Genomic DNA, 26,526 nt, shown 5'->3' with positions numbered 1-26,526 from the left:
ATCTACGTATCTAACATCTATCTATAGACAGGAAGAAGACAGCAACCTTTTCCTCCTTCTTTTCGTCGAAGAAAAGTGGTGTGTATATACACCTCGAACCCCTTATGACAAGGTGAGGTCCTCACACTGACGTTCCTCGTGACAGGAAGGAGACCCTCTATTACCAGAAATCTCTCTTTTCAGAAGAAGAAAGAAAGGCTTTCGTCTGCTATTTCTTTTCTCCTTTCTTCTCTTGGCTCTCTCATACAAATTCATCGACGACAGTCTTAGCGAGTTGATCGAGCGAAGACACAAACAGAGGTTAGGCGACCATCGATCTCAGGATCATTGGGAGGTCACCCCAAGGAAAGGAACAAAATCGAGATGCAAGGATGTATGAAAGGAAAGAAAAAACTTATGGCGGGAGACAATCTCTCTTTTCAAAACGAAAGAAAATCTTCAACACCTTTTGCGACGTAGACAAAGCATCGGCAAATACACACACACTGAAGGGGTAAGCAAAAAGCGTATGGAAGAGGCCGGTTTCTCTACCCAAGAGAAGAACAGTAGCAGTCGCATGCATTCTCTCTGTCCTCTCTCTTCTTGTTTCATAAGAAAAAGAGAAGGTAGGTACGCACTTCTCCCTCTCAAATGAAAGAAACTTCTTGTTCCTCTGCTTCACTCTAGCGATGGAATGTAGCTCAAGAGAGTAGTCGGTGACAGGCATATACATATACACATTCGAATACATATACCCATGTATGTATCTATACATCGACGCACGTGAGTCCATACAGAGATAGAGCCTTATACAAGTCCGCCAATATATATCTCTTCATATATACACCGGCATTGCATGCATGCCTTCAAATACACACATACAACTACATTTGCATAAGACACTTGTATGTATATACACATTCACATATATATATATATGTATATATATATACACATATATACCTACATGTGTTATATCAGTATGACTGACGAAGGACAGTTTTCTTCTATGCCGATAGTCACCAAGGAAGATGAGATTATGATTGTTCTCCGATGTGAAAGCAAACAATAGAATGAAAAGAATAGTAAATAGCTAACTCATTATCTGATCTTCTCTTTTGCTCTTAAGCTGAGTTCACACCTGTCATCTTGACCTCCTCTTCCTCTTCTCTTCTCTCCTCATGATCAGCCTCGGGTGTATGTACAGACCAAACGGAAAGAAGTCAGAAATCTTTTACTTTCTCTGACGAAGTCCTTCAACTACTCCCCGAATACCACCGTAGAAAGAGAGAGCCGAAGAAGATGATAGTTCCTACTGAAATGCCTCGACCTGTTCTTTCTTCATCTCCGTCCTGGAAGAAAACAAAAGAAGACAATTTGCATTCTTAAAATGACTGCGATCACCTTGGTGCTACGGATACATGCAGGCAATGCACCCATCCCTCCTGGCGTACATACACCCGAAAGAACTTCGTTGCTGTCATTGTTGTAACTATCGGGAAGAATAAGGAAATCTGTCCAAATGGATCGACTGTGTTCATGCTCTAGCAAAGAGACCGGAGAAAAGTTGTGAAAAGTCGGAGATACACATCGGAAAAAAGAAAAATACTGCATGCATGCATGCACGCATACATTTCAATCGGCCGAATTCCTTGTCGTGGCGATATGCAGAAGAATCTAAACGCATGCATGCATCATGGACTACACGACCGCCGCCCTACTTCTTGATGAAGACAAGGATGGCTCTATGGACGCACTGAATCATGTATATACATATACATTGATATCTGTATATCCACCTGCAATGGCACAGGTCTCTCTCCTCGAAAGAGAAGTAGCTGGAGAAGTCTATCCAAAAGGATGCTAGAGAGGGGATACTGCATGCACGCGCTCCAACTAGCAGACCACTGCGTGCAGCTGAGATGCATGCAAAGTGAGGAAAAAGGAGAGACGGTTTGGTCTTTTCTTCCTTACAACTTCATCGAGAAGCTTCACGATGGCGTCATGGCGTTTATCCCACCCTCTCTCTGTACACTCAGCTCGAGTCGCTAAGTCATCGATCTTCAAATCTGAAGGCTGCATGCACAGGCACGCACGCACATGCAACGCAAAAGAAAAAACAGATGGGACAACAAACACCCATGTCCACTGTATGTACACCACCCCCTCACACATGACGAAGCGGCAGAGGAAGAGAAAAAGAGCGAAAATACACACATAAGCCATCACAGACAAGATCGACGTCCACACACATATACACACCCGTAGTATACCTGTACATATGTACATACATATAGAGAGAGAGCGAGGTATACGTAGATATATATGAACAAGCATATAGGTGTATCCACGGGGCCTGAGCCTGTATGAAAGAAAGAAAGTCCCGGAAGGTTCAAGTCTTCACTGAACGACGCACACCTCCGAGTATAGGTCAAATAGAATGATAGCTGTATTTTATCCAAGTGATTGGCTAGGCGTGCGTGTGGCTATGAATAGGTAGATAGACATGTAAATATGGCCCTCTATGATGGACGATTCAAGAAAATAGGAGCAAGGTCTACCATCACAGAGAAAAAGAAGATTACTAAAATAGCAAGAGATGCATGTACAGATAGACATATCTATCTATCTATCAATCTTTGGTCTAACTATCTCTCTATCTTTGAGCTCTCTATCCTAGCTAACTGACTGAGGGGAGACGAGAAGGTGTTAACTGCATACCCATGACGGGAGCTCCGCTTGAAGAGCTTCGAGCCAATAATCTCTTCTTTCATCTTGATCTTCTTCTTCGAGTTCTTCTTCATCTTCTCTTCTCTTGACGATCTTCTTCTTTGCAGTTAGGCCTTCCTGCTCTTTCTCCTCTCCTGTCTTTCCTCCATGCAATCTCCATGGCTTGACAACCTCAATGAACTCGAGATATCCAGCTTCTTTTAATTCCTTTCGCAGTTTTTCTTCTTCTTGATCTAGAGATCTCTTCTCTTCTTCCGTTAGCGCCGCTACCTTCTTCTGACCTCCTTTTGCTCCTGCTGCATGCGCAGCCGCATGCGCCTTGAGACTTGCAAAGTGATTTTTGCGTTTGATATCGGCTATCTCATTCACTCTCTTCATGATACCTGTATAATAGAGGCTGTCCTTTGTCTCATCTTCTTGTTCTTTCTTCTGAGAATCTTCTGCGTCCTGCTTCTTAGGAAAGGACGAAGAGGAAGAGGTGGAGGCGTCACTCGTCTTATCGGTCTTCAGTGCAGGAGTGGTAGATAAAGGCTTCTTGCTTTCCTCGGTATGAATGTGTCTTTAGGTGAGCCGTACCAGTTTAGATGTTCTCTGAGAAGCTTCGAGCCAGTCACCATGAAGAGAGTCTGCCACACCCCCAGGCCTATACGCGGTACGAGGCCTTTAAACAGACCAGAGAATCCATCCTGTCTCACGATCTTCTGAAAGGCCTACACATTACATACACCAAACAATGAAAGACACCTATATATATATATATACGTATATATATATATGTATATATATGTTTATACAGAACACTCAAAGAGAAGAAGAAAGAAGTAGATGAGAAGAGGAGAGATAGAGACGGAAGAAGAAGAAGATACGAGCGCGAAAGCACATCCTTCTGTTTCAAAGAGAGAAGAAGAGGAGGGGTGGAGAATAGGAAAAAGATCGTAAGACGAGATCTAGATAGAATAGTAGAGACATACAACAAAGAGAGATGAGAGATAACTGATAGATTAACAGCAGATAGATAGGTAAAAGCAGACTGGAGATACACAGCCTGAAGATGATAGAGGGATAGATTAACGGGAGATAGACAGATTAATAGAGAGATGCAAGATAGATAAAAGAAAGACTGAAGACGATCGATTAAAGATAAGCAGATAGCTAGGTAGGTCAAAGAAGGTGAAGATATAGATAACAAAATGATGATAAGGGGGAGGTAAGCACGCATTATATAGAGAGAGATTGCAGCCTAGAGAGAGAGAAAAGAGAGGTGAGGACATGACAACGACGAGGAAGAAGGAGAAGAAGAAGCAAGAGACAAGGAGACACTTCGTATTGGCATAGGCGGGTGCTTATGTACCTCGCAGCTGTAGTATAAGAGAAAAAAGACGAAGAAGCAAATGTTGACCTAGGTCAGGTTCATCACCTACGTCATACAACTTCTCTTTACTACACATATGTCAAGATTATCATAGGTATGTATATGTATATCTATTGATATAGACAGATATACATCATAGATGGATAGATAGCTATGCATGTTTGCTATTAGATTGCTTGTCTCTTTATTTACATGCATGCGCATCCAAACTTCTTACACAGCAGGTGTATTACCAACTATAAACCTCCATCCATATATCTAGATATCTATGTAAATCTATATCTATCTATTTATCTTTCAGCGATGTATTCGATTGAAAACAAACTCCCTACATATTATGTTGCCTCAGCTACTCTACAGTATACCCATATATAGATCCATATACAAATATATATTTATACGTACATCCATGCATGCATCTCCTCTTTATCTTAGACCGAGTATCTATCTTTAATCTATCTTTAATCTATCTATCTATCTTTAATCTGTCTATCTGCTCTAATATTCTTGGTGTCATTCATAGTGAGAGATCTATATCGGTAACTCTATCTCCCCGTCTAGAGAGCTCCCTTTTCGAAGAGCTAGATCACTCTTCTTTCTTTCTTTCCTCTCTGTTGGATGGGTGAAGATGATGTATAGGCTCCTTATCGGCCATGGATGAATTTACCTGGAGGAGATTCTTTTCTGCTCTTCCTTCGTTTGCCGCTGCTTGCATGTGAATGCGGGCTACTTCAAATGGCTGGTTCCACGTCGATACTGTACCTCCCTACACCCCAACATACAGACGAGAAGAAAGGAGAAAAAAAAAGAAAAAGAAAGACAAGAAAGACAAGAAAGACGCAAGAGAATAGTAAGATAAAAAAGCTGAAACAACGAGAGAAGCTAGAGAGACTGGATTTCTCATCCAGAAGAACTCCTCTTTCCTTTTCAGAAGGATAGCAAGAAATCTTTCTCTCTACTCTTCACTTCACAGAGATTGGGTCGGCTTATATTCGGAGATGTCTACACACGCGAGAGTAGAGAAAGAGATTGGAAAAGAAGAAGAAGAAGTGGAGGGGACTTCCTGTTTGATAGAATCTTTCTTTTTCTCTCCCCTGGTTTTTCTCCCCTCACGTGTCTCTACACTTGGAAGGGGATCACACACTCCATACACATAACCTCTTCTATGATCTATCGAAGACATATCCATACATATATACATATATATATATACATACATATATACGTATGTACGACATGCATGTACGCCTCTAGGTATACATGAAGAACTATATAGCGATCCTCACTTAGCCGTACGACCTCTCGTCTTACGAACATAAGGCTTCCTTCATACACATAGATATAGATAGACAGGTATGTAGTGTGTGAATCTCTTCAGATAAGGCTATTCAAAAACGATGTGTGCCTATCAACCTTTAAAGCGTGTGTATCTTCATGTAAAGCAGGAGATCTCAAGTATAGCAATAGAATAGCTTCAACTGCATGCACGGGGGAGATCGACGTATACACACCAAATACACCCTATACTATACGTACATTTTGATGACATATCTACTAGATAGACACACATAAATCTTGTATATATATATATACATATATTTATATATATATATATATGTATCTACATATCTCTATGTGGCACCCCAATGGCATGTCGATTCCAAATGCCGAAGACGTCGGTCTTCGTTCTCCTTTCATTCTCCAAATCTTTCTCGTCTTGACTTCTATCTATATCTATATCCATGGCTTTCTATCTATCTGTCTATCTTCAATCAATCTACCTGTTTATGAGTCGGGGGAGTTTCTTACGAGAATTCCAGCTAAGATTTCTTCTCCTTTGGTAAGTTTGGCAGGTGCCTCTCCCTCTCTTTTCTTGTTTCTCATTAGAGTCGATCTAAAGAATTCCGTAAATCCCTGGCGTGAGGCCCAGTTGGTCGCTTGTCTGCATGCAATCGCTGTGCTTCCTGAATAGAATCCCTACACTCATACGGTTTCATACATCAAACACACAGCATATCATACTCCACATCCCATCACATATATCCTCACTACACTCATAGCATATCCTTTATACATACATACCCATCCCTATATACATACGTATCTATCTATCTATCTATCTCTCTCTCTCTCTATATATACATACGCATATCATATCCTATAGCATATCATACCATACACAAATATATATGCATATATATATCACATCCTATCCTAACATATATATATATATAGATCACCTCCTATCCTACCATACATATATATATATATCACATGCTATCCTACCAAATATATATATATATATATCACATGCCGGGTCCTGTCAAGGCTTATACAGCAGCGCATGTATCACACAAGAGACCATACATCATCTGTATCATGTGTAGCGTATATACAGCATATACCTGCCGTCATATCAGCTTAGGAATGACTTACAGACAGACAGAAAGACACAAAGAAAGAAGAGACAGAGAAGAGAAAGAAGGAAGAGAGAGATGTGAAGGAAGAATACTACGAACGTGGTATGGGACAAGGATACATACGGAGATCTGTTTACCTAACATATGTATAGAAAGATGTCTCTGTGTGTCTCTATGTATTAAACTACTTACCTATAGACAGAGACCGGTCGTGGAGCTATGCACGTACTTCTCGTTACATACACAGGTGTACATTGACAGATGTAGACAGAGTCACATACATACAGATACCTAGCGACACATATGTCGATTCAGATACACATACATACAGAGAGGTAAGCAAAGAGATAGACAGACCCGAAATAGCTGGAGATATACGGATCCATAGAGAGACATGCCGTGATCCCCCAACTTCCAACAGATGGAAAGGAACTGATCGACATTCGCAAGGACCATTACCACCACATCTGCGAGGTCACTGCTATTTCTATTCTTCTGCTTGTTAAAGAGAGACGAGAGAAAAAAGAAATACACACATTCTTCTTCTTCTTGTTGTCTCTCTCTATCCACTCTTGATATTCCTTTACTCCCTTCTTCTTCTTCGTCACCTTCCCCCGCATGCATCCTGTCCTTTCCTTCTCTTTCTTTCTGACTTACCTTGATTCCTTTACTCTTCCAGACTTCTTGAACCTTATGTAGCGCTCCTCCTCCTCCTGCTCCTCTTTCACCTGCATTCTTACTAGTATTAGTGACAAGAGCTGTGACGACGTACGTGCAAGGGCCCATGACGGCAGTCTGGCAAATCCCCCCCCCTGCACCTGCCACAAACCCACTCGAAGTATCCGAGAAGCCACTCCTCTTCATTAACGAAAACAGCAACTCCTGCCAAAAAGAAAGAAAAGAAGAAAAGAAAGAAAAGAAAAGAAAAGAAAAAAGAAACAAAAAGCAAAGCGCCTTCTCTTACCGTGATCTGACCCATGACTGTGTAGATCTCTCTCTCTTCCTCAGAGAAGAAAGAAACACGAAAATTCCTCTCCCACATCTTTTCTCCGTCTTCCCAAGGAGATCACCCCAGCCATCCGCTATACCTATCTATATTTAATCTATCTATATCTATATCTATCTATCTTTAATCTATCTTTAATCTATCTATCTTTAATCTATCTATCTCTATACATGTACAGACATCGTCGTAGGCTAGTGATATAGAATACATATGGATATGTAGGAGAAGGATAGAAGTCTCTACGAATGTGGCAGTATGAGAAAAGGATAGAACTTTCAAGGATTCTTCAGGTATCTCACGGAGAGACATCATGTCTTGCGTTACCGTTCTCTTCTTCTTCTTCTTCTTTTCTCCCTTCCTCCCACCTCTTCAGCTTCGGGTGTATGAACACGCAGCCCACACTTCTTTCTTTCTTTCTTTCTTTCTCATTCTTTCTTTTTGTCCTTTTTCATTAAGCTTACTTTGGAGTACAGAAGGACACTTCCCTTAGTAGCAGATTCTACCATCTTGGCACTAAGGCCTTGCCAGTACGCCTTAACCCCTCCCCTCCGATAGATCTGCCGAAACGCGTCAATTGTACTCTCTTCTCTATATCTACAGGCACACAAAGGACAACAGACCCTCCCACGTCAAACATACACATCTCTATAGCTACAGCTAACCCATGTACGCACATAGTCGATAGATAGACAGTAGATAGTCAGAGTTGAGACTGTCTTCTATAGAGAGAAGAATTGACGTGGCTAAAAAGAAACATAAAAAGCTATAAATAGACAGAGAGAGAGAGACACATACATATACTTACATACATATGAATAGACAGAGAGAGAGACACACATACATATACTTACATACATATGAATAGACAGAGAGAGAGAGACACATACATATACTTACATACATATAAATAGACAGAGAGAGAGAGACACATACATATACATACATACATATAAATAGACAGAGAGACACATACATATACATACATACATATAAATAGACAGAGAGAGACATGAAGAGAGAGAGAAAGAGAGAGAGACAGAAAGATAGAGGCAGAGAGAGTTGAGAGGTGCTGGTGGTCCTGACCTTCCCATTCTCGTTTTCCAAACTTCGAATGGCATGCCGAGTGTCCCTGCCTCCACACATTGCAATACTGCTCCTATACAGTACACACACATGCATACATATATAGAGAGATATATACATACCCATACTATACATACACATACTATACATATACAGGTATACATATACACGTATAGATGCATAGATTCATACAGACATACTGATATCTATATACACATGTACAGATACATACAGACACATCACATCTTACCTCTATCTTCATGAGAAAAGACAAGGAAAGAAAGAAGAGAGAAAGAAGCAAGTGAGAAAGACGTGCGAGAGAAAGAAAAAGAGAAAGAAAAGAAAAAGATCTGAGGTCTCTGGCACAAAGAGACCTAGCAAGAAAATTTCTTCGCTCTCTTTCTCTTTCTTTCTATGTTTCTGTCTATCCCCTACGTGAGAGGTTTAAGGCTTTGTGCATGACAAAGTGCGACTTCTCATCGTCATCCTTCGGAGGAAAGAAAGATCAAAACAGCCAAAAGAAAATGCTTCTTGAGAAAAAGAAAAAGAAAAAGAAGAGGTTCTCAGGTGATCTACTTCTTCTTCTACTTGTGCATGCAACAAAGATGACGACGACGACGTCCCTTCTCCCTCTTCGGCTGTATCCACCTATCCCAAATAGGTCTATGTATCTATTTCCAAATATCTATATGAATATCGGTATGGATATCTATGTATGACGAAGATCGATATGTATGTCTAATATGCATGTATGAAGATCACTATGTATAAGCACGTAAGTCTGCATATCTATCTAGGGGTATGACTCTGGATCTCTATGTGTACGTGTGTAGGTGTATGTACACCTGATTACTCTGCTTGGCTCGTCGGAGGTCTTCTTTTCTCTCCCACTATATCTAAATTCAAGAAAGAATGACGAAGAAAGAAAAGGAGAGACACATGAGATAAGATGAAAATATCATCTATGGGATACTTTGCCCTCTTCTTCTTCTTCCCCCTCTGCTTCTTCTTTTGCTAAAGCATCGTTAGAGAGAACATAAATCTTCGCTCATCTCTGTGTATAGAAAGACTTTTTTGGTCTCTTTCTTGCTTTCAACAGAAATAGAAGACCTCTCGATCGACTGTCCCACGCAGAGACTGTTCTTCTTCTTCTCCTCTACAGAGGACGAGAAGGAGGAAGAAGAAAAGTCTCTCCGCCGATAGCCGAGAGGTCTTTGGGGAGACATAGGGCATAGAATGAATGATAAAGAAAGAGATAGGGAAGAAGAAATCCAGAAAGGACAGGAAAGAAAGAGAAACAGAAGGAAGGAAAGATAAGAGAAAGGGAGTCTTTATCGGGGTGAGAATAACCTCGTGACACCCTACACACACTATCCCACGAAATCTACTACTAGCAGAAGAAGAAAGTCAAACAAAGACCTAGAGCATACATTGACAGATATATAGATAGAGAAATAGATAAATAGAGGAGAGATGGATAGATTCAAGATAGATGCATACATCAAAGATAGATAGATAAATATAGATAGATTAACGATAGATTGGAGATAGATAGATATAGATAGATAGATAGATTAACGATAGATTATAGATAGATAGATAGATATAGATAGATTAACGATAGATTAAAGATAGATGTGAGATTTGGGAGAGGGAGGTGTAGAGGTGAGAAGATACGAGAGTAGAGCGGAGTGCAGGCGGGCGAGTAGTGTTCATCATTCCCAAAAGAGAAGAGAAAAGAAAAGAAGAAGAAAAGACAACAAGTTTCTTACCTTTTGAAATATCTTTAAGTCCCCCACCTCCTCCCGATGTCTTATGACTACCCGCCTCTGCTCTCTCGCCAAATGAAGGAGCCATTCTTTCTTTCTTCCTCTCTCTCTCTGTTGTAGAGCTTTCTATGGATTCTTTCCCTCTTCTTCTTGTCCTTTCTTACAGGAAAAGAGAAAGAAGTCGCACAAAAGAAGAAGAAGAGAATACACAAAGAAGAGCGCTTTCGAAAAGCTGCTGCACACGTAGTTAGGAGGAGAGAGAAGAAGAGAAAGGAGACGTCAAAGAATTTAGATTGCGAAAAAGAGGATGACCTGTGGAAGAAGAAGGAACATACAGCAACAAGAAGAAGAAAGAAAGAAGATGATCTTCATTCTCTCGTCCAATAGATAGATCTCTAGAGCTTCTTCTTCCTCTATGAAGTGTATGGATGTACAAACCCCCAGAAAGCAAGCCTAACTTGAGAAGAAAAAAGTATCGCCACTCCAAGTTAGAAACAAGGTGTACATACACCTGAGAAATACCATACAACAAGAATACCGTGCTACTACATCAAAAGTAGACAGGTATACATATATATATAGATAGATGTGTGTATCTATATACATACATATATATAGAGAGAGATGTATCCACATAGAGATGTATATATAGAGAGAAGAGAAGAGAAGTGTTACGTCCGCATGTTTCGTTCCTAGACCTCTTCTCTCATGGTGAAAAAATAGAAGGGAAGCAAGAAAAGAAAGACAGACGAAAGGACAAGAGAAAATACAATTCAGTTTCCTTTTCTTTTTCTCTTTCTCCCTTTTCCAATGTGAACGGGAAGAGGAACTTTCTTTCCTTGTTAACGCCGTGTTGATACAGCAAGATGATAGCTAAGAAGAATGAGAAAGGGAGAGAGAGACAGATTATGAGGGGACTGAAAATGAGAGAGAGAGAAAGGATGAAGAAGAAGCAATCGTTCTCCTTCCTAAGTGATCTTAGACCCCTCTCTCTCTCTCTCTCTCTCGCATTAGTTATCTTCTTTCGTATCAAAGATAACTCCTTCATCTTCTCCTTCTTTTCTTTCCCACGTAAAGAAGAGAAAAGAAAAGACCGAAGAGAAGAAGGGGAGAAAGGAAAGACAGATTGGACTGCCCCTTCTTTCGTTAGTGAAAGGCTTAGATCATTTTCAACGGAGAAAGACCTCACCCTTCTACGGAGTTTGCAGGCAAAGAAGAGGAAGACTTCGTCGCGAGAAACACTCAAGTGTGAAGAAGAAGAAGACCAGGAGAGGAAGAAAAAGAAAAGACAAAGAAAGAAAGAAAGAACAGGTGTGTAGATGCAGTCGTGTGTAATGGCGTGAAAGAAGGGGAGAAGATGAAGAGATAGAGAGATAACTGGATACACCTAGAAAGAGAATGTATATTGTCTTCCCTCTCTTCTTTAAGAGACAGAAGAAGAGAAAGAAAGATAAAAAGAATGTCTCTACTCCTCCTCCTATGACTCCTCCCCCTAGATGAGTCCTTCGCTTGTCTTTCTGTTTCTTCTCGATCGACTAGGTAAGAAGAACTTGCAAGACAGAAGAAAAGGAAAAAAGACTGCGGATGACGCTAATTCTGAACAAGCACATGAATGAAGATGAAAAAAGACGGGGGATTGAGAGAGAAGAAAGAAAGAACGAAAGAAAGAAAGGACTAGGCAGGAATGGAAAGGAGGAGGCGGAGTAGAGAAAGAGAGTTATGCATGAGAATGCAGAAGGAATGAATGAAGAAATAAACGATTTGTGTGTCCTTCCTTCCTTCCTTCATTTATTTATTTATTTGTTTGAATAATTGTTTACAAGAAGAAGAAGAGGAAGAGGAAGAAGAAGAAGGGACTCTTTTTGTGTGTGTGTTTGAGTGAGTGATGATGAGACTGAATGACGATGAATGAAGGAATGCATCTCTCACCACGGCGCTCTTAAACTCTTATTCAGGTGTATGTACACCTCTTCAGGGTGTATATACACCCGGAAAAGAACAACGACTCGAGCTGATTAAACTTCTCTTCTCTCGTTTTTCACAAAACTTCCGAGTGTCATGAGTTTTCTTCTTTTTGTTCTTCCACTTCCATTCAAAACTGCTCTTGAAAAGTCAGTTGAAACAAGAAAGGAGTGAATTGAAGCCGTCGATCTGTCGTCTGGAACGCCCGTGGTAAGTTCCTTCTCAAGCTTTGAAGGAAGATCAAGAAAGGAAGCCTTTCTTCTTCTTTCTTTCGTTTTCTGTTTTCTCTCTTCTTCCTTTTCTCCTTTGAACTCATCAGCTCGACCAAGCCAACGAGAAGAGGAACTTTCTTTATCTATCGAAAGAAGAAGAAAAAGCGTAATAGGAACTGACCCTACATATCATTTCTCTTTTCTTTTCCGTTTACTTTTGAAGGTTGGAGTCCATCTCTCGAAACACAAGAAAGAGAAAGAGCGAGAAAGAAGAGGAGACAAGGAAACTTTTCCTTCGCATATTTCTTCTTTCCAGGTGTATATACACCTCAGCTTCTTCGTCTTCATGGCACACCATCGATAGACTAACTACCACTTGTCTTGACGATTGTTTTGTTACTTTTCTTTTGCCCAGTCAACACTTCGCTTGTTTTTCTTCTTTTCTTCCTTCTCTCTTTCTCGCTCTCTCTCTCTGTGTTTCTTCTTCATCTGAAGATAGAGGAAAGATAGAGCATTGCATTACATGTCTCCTTACAGAGATAATAGACTTTCTTCTTCTTCTTTATCTTCTTCCTAACCTCTCGCACGAACATCTAAATAACTATATTGAAGATGGAGATTCAGACGACTTTTTCATTTCTTCATGTATCTATAGAAAGAAAAGCCTGAGTTCTATCTAGAGCTTGTGTTTGCTTCTTTCTTCTTCTTTCCAGAAAGAAGGAATTGGCGGTCTTGTCTTCAAGTTCACCAGAGAGAAAAGAGAAGAGGAGCTAGAATATCTTCTTCTTCTTCCTAACTTCTTCTTCTTTATCTTCTCTTCAGAGATTCATCTTTCTTCACTGTCTTATTCATTCTATTATTCCCTCGGAAGATCCCTCCTTTAGAAAGAACCCTCTACGTCAGAAAGGAGAGAGAGAGAATCTAAGAAGAGAAGGAGGAAGGAAGTCTTGCTTTATCTGTCTTTTCTCCCCTTTTGTATCTTCTTCCTAAAGAAAACCGAGAAGAAGAACCTCTCCATGTGATGCCGTAGAGTGGTCAAGATGAGCCTGCTTAGATCTGTTCTCTTCGCTTTGCAGTAGGAGAGAGAGAGAGTGAAGAAAGAGAAAGCGTGAAAGATAAAGACTATTCTCTCTCGTCTTGTTAATCATTTTCCGCTTCTTCTCTAAGGGCTGCAGGGGTGGCCATGCCTCAATCTCTCGATGTCGTCATGAAGAAACGTTCTTCTTTCTCAGGTGTATGTACACCTGAGAAACGTGAAGAAATTGCCTCTTGCAATCATACGTTTTTCGCTCATACAGAAGACGAAGATGAAAAGGAAGATAGAAGAGTGTTAGGTCATGAGAAGCCTTTCTTTCTAAAGATCTCTCAGATTCGCCCGGGATTCTATCGGTTCAATACAATCGTCAGGCTTGTCTCTTGTCCTATCTCCTCTTTCATCTCTCTTTCTTCTTCTTTCTTTCTCTCTTCTTCGTCAGTAGACACTTCACCCTTCTCCTCTCCAAGTACGCAGGGCTGGGCAGCAACGAGCTAGCTAGCTAGCTAGCTAAAAAAGAAAGAAAGAGAGAAAGAAAAGAGAGAAAGATCAGTCACCCAGATAAAAAAGAAACATAAAGAAGAAGACCAAGGTTCTCCTGACCTTGCTTCTTCTCTTCATTCTTTCTCTTTCATTCTTTTCTTTCTTTTCTCTCTCTCTCTTCCTCTCTTCATATCTCTAGTTCCTGTGAAATACTAGATTCGTCGGTCATACATCGTATAGATTGATATATTCTATCTAGTATTTACCATTGTGTATGTGTGTGTTTCATTCATATCTCTATCTGTCTTTATCTACCACTTTTCACATGCATGCGTCCATCGACTGTTTCTCTAGGCCTGCCTCCAAGTAGAACCTACGTATATAGATCTGTACATGTAGTCATATCTACATCTATCCATGTCTCAGGAATGATCTCTCTTTATATACGTTACGCATATGATCTACCTATCTATCCATCTATCTATCTATCTATATGCTTTCTCAAGGGCTTTTTCTTATCATACGAATCAAGTTAGTTGTCTAGTCCCCCATCCTATACACTTGCAGAAATAGTGCATGCGAGGCCGGCGCTCGAGATGAACGGGTTGGCTCGTCAAATTAGAGAGAGAGAAGAAGCTATTTTTCTCTTCCTTTCTGTCGACCAGTGTTTTCTTATTTATCTCTTCCTCAGATACTTTCCTCTTTCCATCTGCATGCACACACACAGAAAACAAGAGGGGAGACAGGGAGGGCTGCGGTGTACATACACCTCCAGAACTCTATAAGGCACCTGCCAAAGAAAAACTTCTCGCAGGACAGAAGAGAAACTTGAATGGATAAATGAATGTCTTTTTCATTCTCGTCTTCTCATATCTTTGCTGGTGTACATACACCTGGTCTTCCTCTCTGTTTCTTGTTTCTAGGCGATCCCGATCATCTTCAGGATAAAAAGAAGAAGAATAGACACAACGAGGATGACTTTGGTGTGGAGAAAGAAGAGGAAGAAGAAGAAGAAGACGCGCCGACGACGACGTTGAAAGAGAAAGCGAAGAAGAAGAAGATGCTCTTAAGTGAAGTTTTGGTAGAGGATGAGACAGGGGGTATGCAAATAAGATTAATTCTCCGAGGAGAGAAACAACATGCGATAGCCTGTCAGGTAAAACAGAGAAAAGGAAGAAGAAAGAAGAAAAGAGAAAAAGAGAAGAAGAAGAAGAACGAGAGGGTAGAAGGAAATCTTCACAGTCGAGAATTCTCTTTTAAATGCCGCCTGTTGTTCTTCTTCTTCTTCTTCTTCTTCTTCTTCTGCTTTTCTCTGATCTACTCATCTCTAGGCGTTAACGCCGCATCTTTGGATCGATGTCTATACGGTCTGTAGACACGCTTATAGATACATAGATATATGCACGTATAGGCGTACGTAGACTTATACGCATACAGACCCATGAGAAGGGTATGCAGTATATAGAAGTAGGAATGCGGGTGTATACGCAGTGGATGGGCATGCATAGAGAGAGGAATGTTTGTATTGACATACAGACGTACATACAGGCCTTGGTCTATATATTTATCAGATCTCGAATCTCTGGATCGATGAAAACACGATCAGTAGGGATTCTAACTTCTCCATCTATCTTTAATCTATCTATCTTTATCTGTCTTTAATCTCTCTTTGATCTATCTTTAATCTTTAATCTATCTACCTGTCTTTAATCTACTGATGTCTCTCTTCCTACGCCTATAAGACTCCTAAACTAGTTTCCACGCAGATGAGATAACAACGTGATAGAGTGTACATGTTTGTATATGTATATGTGTATGTACATGCACATGCCTATATATATATATATATATGTATATATAGGCATGTGCATGTGGGTATGTGTGTATGATGTGAACAGGGAGGCAGAGGGAAAAGAGGGAAGTGGCTAGTGTTAAGAAATGCGTCGACGTCGACTGTAGGGGGTGTCTTAAGTCTTGAAGTACGTGAAGAGATCGGAGGCCAAATTTTGGATATCTCGAACTACCAACACAAAGAAATGGAAGATGCTGCTTTAGATGGGATTCCAAATGATAGAGGAGAAGAGAAAAAAGAAGAAGAAGGGGAGGTGGCCAAAGAGAAGAAGAAGAGGGGATCTTCCTCATTCTGTTTGTCTTCTATTCCTCTTGTACCTCTCAGTCGAGCTCTATAAGGATGGATGCATGCAATTCATCATGACTACTACATAGGCATTCTATCCTACGTATACATAATACTACGGATAGACATAGAGATTAAAACTTCGACCATCGCAACAGACACACTCTGTCGATCATCTCTCAGTCTATCTATCTTTGACCTATCTATCTACCTCTATCTGCTTAGCTTCAATCTATCTATCTGTCTTTAACCTATCTATCTACCTTTAATCTATCTGTCTATCTATATACATGAACAAATATTCTCCATGCGTGCTTTTGCCCCGTCTCCCTTCTCTCTCTCTAGGTATGCATGTGTATACATAGAGAGAGAGAGAGCTCGAGAGAGGTAGAGTGAGGGCGGTAGATGTATGTTTAAAAAGGAGGAGGAGAAAGTTGAGAGAATGCTCTATACAAGAAGGTCTCGTAGATGATCCATTCATAAGAAATAGACATTCTCCGTTGACGTACCAGAAGAAAACTTACTTGTTCTTCTTCTTCATTAAAACCTTCGAAAAGAGAAAGCGAGCAATGAACCTCCATGGATTGCCACCCCTATGAGGAGCAGTAGGAGGTTGGATCATATACACATATTTTCATCGATAGATACACACAGTGAGATACAAAGACATATATATATATATATATCTATAGCTTGTCATACCGATGTTCCTGCTGCTGCGGTGTCTATACACCTCAAACATGTAACTGCATGCGTAGATAGATACAGATAGATAGATGATAATGATCAAGAGTTGCATGTATGCAGCAAAACAGAGCAAGATTTTCGAGGAGGATCCTCACGATTCCCTCTGCAATCTTTTCTTGCTTCGTGTCGTTGTGTCTCCCCGGTGTATATACACTGTACATCTCGTCTCGCCTCTCACACGAGGTCTTCTTCTATCCATCTAGATTCACATCATCATCGTGACTCTAGTATCCTTGTCTTCTTCCTCCTTTTTGTCTTTCTTTTCTTCTTATCATTAACCTCCTGATCTTACTTCATTCTTCTCCTAGGTCGTTAGTATTCTTCCCTCTGAAAAGACACGAAGAGGATTCGATTGATATTTAAGTGCGAGTAGAGAAGGTTTTCTCTTCTTTCTTTTCCTCTCTCTTCTTTCTTGTCATCCGAGGGAGAAGTCTCAATGTGAATTGTCTGTCTATTCCTCTTCTTCTTCTTTTTGCTTCGCGAGCGCCAGGGATGTTTAGTACTAGAAGCAGTATTACGACAACAAGAGCCAAGGAAAGGGGAGTCTGTCGATCCTGCCTCTCTTTCTTTCTTTCTCATTATGATGAAGATAGTACGCAATTCATTTCTTAGAAAGAGAAGGTCTTTTCTTCTTCCTGAACCTTCTTCTTGCTGCGTTCTTCCTCTTGCTGGTATTTCTGTCAAGAAGGAAGGAAGTGCAAGCAGATGACACATGGAGGAGGAGGAGAACAGATAGGTAGCTAGATCAAAGGTAGACTAAAGATAGATAGATGACTTTACATTCTAAAGTAGAAGAAGTTGCGTCTCTTAGTCAATCAGACTCTTGTCGTGTACTGTACTGAAGTCTTCTCTCTCATTTTCTCCTTCTCTCTTAAGAAGAGATCGAGACACATCGTTTCTCTTCTTCACACACGTCACTCACTGATTAGGACCTCTCCCCCTATCGCTGGGTGGGGCATCGGCGACAGAAGAGAAAAAGAAGAAAAGCAACGTGCTTCAAACTTCTCTCATACTTGTTCTCTACGGTCATGGCCGTATCAGTAGTAGTACTAGTAGGGCTATAGATCTAGACAGAGAGAGAGAGAGACCTACAGACTGTGAAGACTTTGATGAGAGAAAGAGAGAGAAAGGCTACTCGTCAATCATCTAATGTTTACAGAAAGCGTCGTCTGCCTCTCTCTCTTTCGTCTTTCTCTTCATAAACAGGTATATATCGGCTCAGATATAGATAGATGTATGGGGGATGCGTGTTGTGTATTTAGGTAGATTAGGAGAGTGTCTATGAGACGTGTTAAGAGTAGAGTGTGCATATGTGCATGAGGTATGTAGATAGATATAGGCATGCATATGCTTGTACAGATGAAATAGCATAACTAGACACGCCTGCCTCACGGAGTGCGTCTGCTCCTAGGCATAGAAAGGGAAAGAGCCCAAGTGGGAGATCACCTTACCTCCAACACTGCCTTCTTTCTTTCTACTAGAAACACCCGTATCTACCTTTAATCTATCTATCTATCTTTATCTATCTATCTATCTTTATCTATCTATCTATCTATCTTTAATCTATCTCTCTTCTCAATGTACCTCCCATACCCCTTGTCGATCTATCTATATAGATGTCGTGGAATCTGCGTCACTGTAGTTCTATGTACCTGTCTCTCTCTCTATCTCGAGGGAGAGGTAGATCCACTTCCCCTTCCCATGTCTCTTCTGCAAACTCCTCAGAGCGAGCTAGAGGAGCCGCAGGGAACACCCGAGATAATGTGCAGGTGTATGTATCTTCCCCTGTCTTTCTTTCTCTTCTCTTGAGAGAACGAGAGGAAGAAGAAGAACAAGAAAACGAACAAGACCAGCAACAGATAAGAAAATATCGAACAGAGAGAGAGAAGAACCTTCTTTCTTATCAAGATACTTAAGTCGCCTGACTCTTCTCTACGAAAGAGAGAGACAAAAATGAAAGGCGAAAGATTCTACACAAGGGAGAGAGAGATTTAAAGAGGGAAAGAAACAGGAACAAATCGGCGAGGATGTCCATCTCTTACAAAGCTGGTGTGTATGTTTTATCTATTCAGTTCATCTAGGATACAATCGAAGACAAAAGGAAGAAGATTCAGGTGTACATACACTCCCATCAAACACCTTAGAAGGCTACAAAGCCAATATTGGCATAGTCACCTTCTTCACTCGAACTTCTCCCTCTCTTCTCTTCCTTCTCCCTTCTTCATTTTTTTCTTCTACTTCTTCTTCTTGTCTCTCCTCTTTCTTTCTTTCTCTTATCCCTTTTCTTTCAAAAGCATGCAAACCCATTTTAAACAGGCCAGTCTGAGAGACTTACCCCTCCTTTTTCAGCTGCTCCTTCTGTCTCGACTCCTATCATCACTAGATCCTCCTCCTATGCCTACCATGGATACTATTTCTATCACTACTACTACTAGTAGTAGTTTTATCGTATATATGTATATATGTACAAAGATAGATAGATAGATAGATATAGATAGATAGATTGAAGATAGATAGATCGGTTCTATCAGGCTGACTGTTTCACTACTACTTCTGCTACTACGGGTGGTCGTCGTCTTAGAATGATGATAGCTATCAATCTTATGTTGTGTTGCAATTAAAAAGACGACGATTCCCCTCCCCGTTCGGGTACGCATATCTTTCTTTTGAATGACGGATGGCCTTTCTTTTGCATAGGACCAAATCTTTTCCATTCTTTTGGCTTGGTGGAAAGATCCTCTTTCCTAGTCATGATGACGGATAAAACCTAGACAGAGAAAGAAATACACTCCCAAGGAGATAGTGACGAACAGAAAAGAAAAGAATGAAGAAGAAAGAAAGAAAGAAAGAAAAAGAAAGAAAGAAAGATGATGTATATATCTGTTTTGTCGAGGGAAAGGGCAGATCTGTAGAAAAGGATGTGAACGGAGAAGACAAACACTGTGTCATCTACACGATCGACCCTATCTCTCACCCCTCTCTTCTTCTTCTTCTCCTCCTTGCTCTCCCAAATCATCGCTGCTACTTCTTCCTCTTTCTCCTTCTCCTCCCATTGTTGTTTCTGTACCAACAGTTCTTTCTTTCTTTCTTCCTTCGAAAATTCACATCCCTTTGGTCTTTTCTCTCCCCAATGGATCTTCTTCATATCTTTGTGAATCTCCTCACCTCACCCCTGGCGCTGCGCGCTGCAGTCTCTTTCATTGAGAGTGTCTAGACTGTCTCCTATATCAGCCCAGTTTCCAGGTAGGCGTTCTTCTAGAATATATCCGTAATCTTCTTTAAAGCCTTCAAGGGTAAGGACTACACGCCGGATATCTTCACGAGAGAAAGATTCGGAGTTGTCATGGAGATACTTCAGAATCGATTCTCTCAAACCTACCCCGTCGAAAGAGACAAGAAGTGAATCGCTATACAATGATGGGAGTGTCGATGATACACCTGGATCATACCAGCCACACAATCACACTACACACAGAACAACATATGCATATAGATACATATATATGTACATATACACGTAGATGTACATATATATATATATATATATATGTAGCTATACATATTCACAGATATACATATATATATACATAGATATTCATGTCTCATAGATACAGATTCTCTTCTATGAGCCACCAGACTATCTCTCTAATCTATCTCCAATCTAGCGAACCTTTAGTCTATCTGCCTATCTGTCTTGATTCATTCATTATCTATCTATCTATTTATCTATCTATCTACCCATATCTCTGTGTCTGCGTAGTCAGGAGGACCGTCGTCTGAGGAAGTGACCTGTGAATGAGAGGCTTGTCAAAGAGTAAAAAGAAGAAGAAAGAGTAAAGGAGATGAACAAGAAAGAAAGGCAACAAGGTTTCTTTTACTCATATTTCCATACGAGATGAATCAAGACAGAGAGAGAGAGAGAGAAAGATCTCTATGAAAGAACCTAGCAGAAGATAAGAGACACGACGGTCATCCAGCCGTCTTACAGTGAGAAGAGTCAGAAGTGTTATCTCTTGAGAAAAATGCTAGAGAAGAGAGAAAAGAAAGATGAAATAAGGATTCTTAGCTCAGTCAATCTATGGCTAGTCGCTTCATTCAAAAGCAAACAACACACACAGGTCTCCCGAGTGTACATACACCGTCATGCCACCTACAGATCTATAGAGAACATATATATATATAGAGATTTATATATGAATATATGAATACATATATAGCGTGACAGATATCAAGAGAAAGACAAGAGAGAGATAGGTGGCCATCCTCGTTGTGATGTGTCTCACTATTCTCGCCTCCGCTTCCTCTTTCTTCTTCTTGCTGCTGTAGGTAGCTCTCCATGTAGGGAATTTTATCTTCATGATTCGGCAAGAGTTCGAGCCGGACGCATGCACAGAGGAAGAAGCAAAAATCTCGAGGCTTCATGACGGGAAGAGACTGACGAAGGTTCTCACAGATCGCCAACAGAATTGAAGATCCCTAAACATTAAAGAAAAAAAGAAAGAAAGATAAATATAGAAAGATCGAGACAAGAAAAGAAGAAGAAAATGAGAAAGACTTTACCTCTTCTTCTATCAAATGCAAGGGGAGAAAATGCTTCATACTTGGGGTGTACATACACTCAAAGACGAGGAAGAGGTAGAGAGAGAAGGAAGACCCAACTCGTTTCTTTTCTTTCTTTCTTTCGTGGTTTTCTTCCCTCATGAACACTTCATCTAGGGAAGAATAAAGCGTTCCTCTATCTCTCTCTACCTATCTACGATCTATCGACAGATAGAGATATAGATATACAAGAGTAACTAGATACCGATTTACCTATGTGTAGGATGACTGAGACACCCATACAAACCTCCTTTCCAAATAGACAGAAAAGAGAGAGATAGAGAGAGATAGAAACAACATGCCTAGGTAACGTACGAACACATCTCTCTCCAATGTGCAGGCACCTATACATATATATATATATATAAATATATATATATATAAAGATTGATGCATGCAGATTGGGTATATGGAAGAGACGAGATGCTGATAATGGGCTTCCAGCCTTCTTGCTTGTTTGTGTTGCACTGGGTTCTCGAAGAAGAGAAGAGAAGGAAAGAGAAGAGAAGAGAGAAAGCTATCTATCCTACCTTAAGCAACCTCAACGGTCAACAGAGGACTTAGATAAAGAAAAAGCAAGTTATGGAGACATAGGCTACAGGGGGAAATAGATTAAAGATAGATTAAAGATAGATAGATCAAAGATAGATTAAGGATAGATTAAAGATAGATAAAGGGTAGACTAGTAAAGGCAGATTGAAGAGAGAGAGGTAGAAAGAGAGATTAGAGATAGACCGACTAGTCTACCTAGCTAAGAGTAGAGAGTAGATGTGACTGCATGCATGCGTGCAGTGATAAATGGGTTCTTAGAGATGAAGGAGGTGTACATACACTACGAAGAGGTAGGTGGAGAGAAGAGACGATCCATACATTTGTTTGCATCGACTTCTATGACAAATCCACACAAAAAGAAGAGAAAGTCTACAGAACGAATATTAAGTCTTTCTTTCTTTTCCTTTCTATCTATCTTTAATCTATCTTTAGTCTATCTATCTTTAATCTCTCTATCTATCTTGAATCTATTTATTTTTGACTTATTTTGTATTCTTTGCAACTCCCCCTTCGCGGTCTTTGCTTTTCTTCTTACAGGAGGGAGAGCTTGAGCGAGGCGAGCAAAGTCCGTACACGAGAACTTCTTCAAGTTACGCTCCATCTAAAGAGAGAAGAGAAAAGAAATGAAAAAGACAGAAAAGTGACAAAGAAAGAAAGAAGGAAAGAAAGAAAGAGATATTAATAGGTAGAAAGACCTAGATGAATGAAAACGACGGAATCCAGAAATAGGGTAGGACTAAGAAGTCACAAAACAAGCCGCATCAAACCCAAGTAAACAGAAGAAGAAGAAGATTGAAGGGAGATAGACATAAATAGACAGATAGATAAATAGATAGATATATCATAGATCCATAGGCTAAAGATAGATAAATGAAAGATAGATTGGAGACAGGCAGATAGAATAAAATAGATAAATAGATAGATTAAAGATAGATAGATAGACTTATAGATGTGAATGAAGTAAATTGTGTAGGGATAAGAAGCTCGTAGCCCATACACATACAAATCCACATACAGATGTATATCTCTCTATACATGTTGATATCTATACATATCTCTCTAGATCTCCTGAAGTAGGTAGGGAGGCTCTAGAGTAAGAGAGGTGTGGGTATCTACTTCTTTCTCTCTCTATCTCTGCAGCTCTATAGAATCCTTTCTCTTTATCGTGTCGCTCGCTTATCTGCGTAGCTTGTTGGTATCTATCTCAGGAATTCTTCTTCTTCTTTAGGAGAGTTGAAGAGTAGAAAGAGAAGGAGAGTAGAAAATACATACTCTCGCAATGTGTGAGAGAATCAAAAAGACTCCTCATAGATCCAAGAGAAGAAATTCTCAGCAGGGCTCTCGATCGGCAAAGTACAACAAAGCCAAGACTTACACACACACATCGCCATACATACACATACATATACATATATACATATGTATATACATACATATACACATACCTATATACATATGTATATACATACATAGACGTAGTCATAGATATTTGCCATAGGTCGGTTGTCCTTCATGGATCCATACACCCCCTATAGATCCCCCCCATTTTTCGACTGTACATACACCTCATGCGGCGGTGTCCTCGCTTTTTGTCTTTCGTTCTCACCAGAGGGACCATGGAGTAGGAAATATCGGAGAGCCTCCCTAGCCTGGCGAAGATCCATAGAGTAAGAGCGATATACTTGGGAGGCATACGCTCGATCTTTTTCCGATCTTGGAGTTGCAAGAGAAGGGAATGGACGAGAGAGACGTGATAAAACTTCATTTTGACGAGAGCTTTTAAGAGAGAGATTTGATGCAAGAGAGATAGGAGATGAAGCTTCTTATCAAGATAGGGTAAGATGAGAGAGAGAAGATGGATATCCCGCCGTGTCTGTCTATGATAGCAGGAGAGCGTGCAGACAATGTCGTGGAGCTCTATAGCATCGTAACCTTGAATACCCGTAACGAAGATATCTTTCATAAGATCAATGAAAGGACGGAACTCGTCCCCATTCATCGACCTTTCTTCAAGCTTCTCATAGACACGTAGAATGGAGAGAATATTGAGGACAGAGAGATCTTTCATGATACCTTCTTTCTCCAGACGCTCCGCAAACAGTCTCCAAAGCTCGACATCTTTCTCTCCTACTAAGATATACATAGGATAAAGTGAAAGAACAATCTCCTTCGCACCAAAGCCATTCATACGATATTTCATTCTCTCCGACAACTCTTGAGAAATCTCGTTATGACGTAAAGAGACAGGGAGCTTCGCATAAGCATTGGCAAGATTCGCCAGCTCCAACTCGTTTAAGGCCTTAGACATATGCGTAATTTGGCTCTCCAGATGGGGCAGCAAAGTCTTCTTTATGTAGTCCTTGGGGATCTTCTCCGCTGTAAAATGCGGATTAACTAAGGGATCTTTCAAAGGAATCCTCTCGATACTTGCGGACCGAGGTGGAGATGGAGATGAAGAGAGAGAAGAAGAAGAAGAGGGATCGACAAGAGAAGAAGAAGAGAGAGAGAGGAGGCCCTGCTAATGGTATTTCGGTAAGGTGTATGAAGAATGGATTGTCTTTTCATTGTCGCTGAATAGGAAGGCTCCTACCTCAACTGTACACCCTAACACAATAGAAAAGAAAGAAGGACAGACGGACAACACATCTAGAGAAATACCCAGATTCTTTCGTCGCTCCCGACTGCATACTTCCCTCCTCCTTTCGCCACATGAGCATTGATCGACGATGAAGGATGAATGCTTTCTTTGCTCTTCAAAGGAACGGAAGTCTATACAGTTAACGCGAATCGATTGATCGATGTGGGTTATCCCCCGGGGTGAAGAGAAGAAAGACAGGCGATGAGAAAATCAACAAGACGAGGAGAAAGAAGAAACAAAAAAACTCGAACGGAACAAGATAAAAAGGAAGGAAACTGACGGATGTCTCCGGTGATTCAGGTGTCTGTACACTCCCCATGATGATGTGAGTCTTGATCTCTCGGCTTCAAATGAGAAGAAAGTGGAGAAGAGACAGCGAAGCAATGAAACCTTACGGAGGGGAAAGACAACATCTTACCCTGACTGTCTAACGATCGACCGCGAGAAACAATTCCTACCACTACTACCACTGCCACTACAGGAGGAGGAAAAAAGCGATTGAGAAGGACGAGGGAAGTGTGAAGGAACCGGGAAAGAAAGAAACACAGGCTTCGCTCTTCCTTTCAAGAAAGTCTTCTTTCTTCTTTCTCTACATCACAAAAAAAAGGAAAGATAAGAACGGAACAACCTTGAAGGGGGGGGGGGAAAATGGGAGACAGCGGGATCTGAGTAGCTGAGAGGGACTAGACAACACCTCATCAGCTAGATGAAGCTTTTACATAGCTAGAACTAGCTAGCTGGGGGGGGGGGGCATATAGCTAGCTAGTTCTAGCTAGCTGATGTTGTCCTGCCCTTGGAGTTAGAGATCACTGAGGTGGGCGAACCCTTTCCTCCCTATACAGGTGTTCGGAATCTCTTCTTGAAGACTACGTACATACCCCCTACACAGGGAAAGAGTATCTCTCTACATCCTTCCCATGCCTGTATCACCTCTGTCTGTTCATCTCTTCTGTCTGTCTGTGTATGTCTATCAAAGTGGAATCCTTCTTGTCACATGAAAAGGAAGAAGAAACAATGTCTGTCTGTCTGTCTATACACTCGAGATGATCCACGAGGAAACAACAAGGAGACAACTTCTCCTCTGTACCAAAAAAGACAACTCGAACCACTGCCTAATCAAAGAAGCGAAATACAACAGAGGAAATGATGCTCCGCCTGTTGGCTTTTCTTGCTTCTTCTTCTGCTTCTTCTTCGTTTTCAAATGACTCTGAAGATCGATCTTCCTCTTCTTTTTCTTTCTGCTTTAAGAAGGTCACTTCCCTCGCTAGCTATCCATTCAAACCCATTCACATCCCCCACCTCGACCACATCCATCCTCTCTGCTGTATGTACAGCACCTCCCCCCTACACATCGATTGCTGTCTCCCCTGCCCTACTTCATCAAACTTCAGTCCTTCTGTCTCTCTCTGTCTCTCTTTTTCTCTCTCTCTCGGTCTCTATCTGTCTCACCTTCTTCTCTCTCTTTTCCTTCTTCCTTCACTTTCTTCTCTCTATCTCCTAAAATACAGAGCCAACAACCCTCCTCCCTCCCGACCTCTCTCCAATCCCCTGTCTTTCTCACTCTTCCTTCATTCATGGCGTTTACCCGTTTGGTTAGGAGGGGTTGCTGCGGCCGTGGTCATTGTAGCCGAAGAGACATCGAGAGACGTCGCGTTTTTCGGGTCTTCTAGCCCCCACTTCTCTTCCATGCGACTTCCTCCTCTTCCTCCTCCTATCCCCCCTAGGTTGTCGCCTCCTGAGCTCTTTCGTTGTTGATGACGGTAGTTCTCATGACTTTGATCTCCTCCTTGATCTCCCCCCCCCC

At 40.9% G+C, this 26,526-nt stretch overlaps 3 protein-coding genes across 3 annotated transcripts; 1 reads left to right on the top strand and 2 right to left on the bottom strand.

The window, feature by feature from the left end:
- Positions 1-219: 219 nt before the first annotated feature.
- CSUI_002163 (mc family transporter) lies at positions 220-12,213 on the bottom strand. The gene is made up of 10 exons (XM_068062365.1): positions 11,549-12,213; positions 10,363-10,671; positions 8,591-8,663; positions 7,969-8,101; positions 7,159-7,383; positions 5,891-6,058; positions 4,749-4,847; positions 2,701-3,419; positions 1,954-2,055; positions 220-1,331 (listed from the first exon to the last, which is right to left on the bottom strand). Exons 2-8 carry the CDS (start codon positions 10,445-10,447, stop codon positions 3,216-3,218), a joined length of 987 nt encoding a protein of 328 aa, XP_067925660.1. The 5' UTR covers positions 10,448-10,671; positions 11,549-12,213; the 3' UTR covers positions 220-1,331; positions 1,954-2,055; positions 2,701-3,215.
- A 1,527-nt stretch (positions 12,214-13,740) lies between these two features.
- CSUI_002162 (uncharacterized protein) lies at positions 13,741-16,238 on the top strand (the record flags this gene model as incomplete). Its single annotated transcript, XM_068062364.1, has 3 exons — positions 13,741-14,035; positions 14,973-15,205; positions 15,948-16,238. 3 exons carry the CDS (start codon positions 13,741-13,743, stop codon positions 16,236-16,238), a joined length of 819 nt encoding a protein of 272 aa, XP_067925659.1.
- A 732-nt stretch (positions 16,239-16,970) lies between these two features.
- CSUI_002161 (uncharacterized protein) lies at positions 16,971-26,524 on the bottom strand. Its single transcript, XM_068062363.1, has 5 exons — positions 23,691-26,524; positions 22,620-22,685; positions 21,217-21,409; positions 18,586-20,371; positions 16,971-17,610 (listed from the first exon to the last, which is right to left on the bottom strand). The coding sequence occupies exons 1-4, from the start codon at positions 24,390-24,392 to the stop codon at positions 20,100-20,102; spliced, it is 1,233 nt and encodes a 410-aa protein (XP_067925658.1). The 5' UTR covers positions 24,393-26,524; the 3' UTR covers positions 16,971-17,610; positions 18,586-20,099.
- Positions 26,525-26,526: the final 2 nt, after the last annotated feature.

This window comes from Cystoisospora suis (genome assembly GCF_002600585.1).
Source record: "Cystoisospora suis strain Wien I chromosome Unknown contig_901, whole genome shotgun sequence".
Classification (NCBI taxonomy): Eukaryota; Apicomplexa; class Conoidasida; order Eucoccidiorida; family Sarcocystidae; genus Cystoisospora; species Cystoisospora suis.
The sequence above is the reverse complement of the archived record's forward strand: the minus strand, read 5'-3'. Positions and strand labels throughout refer to the sequence as shown.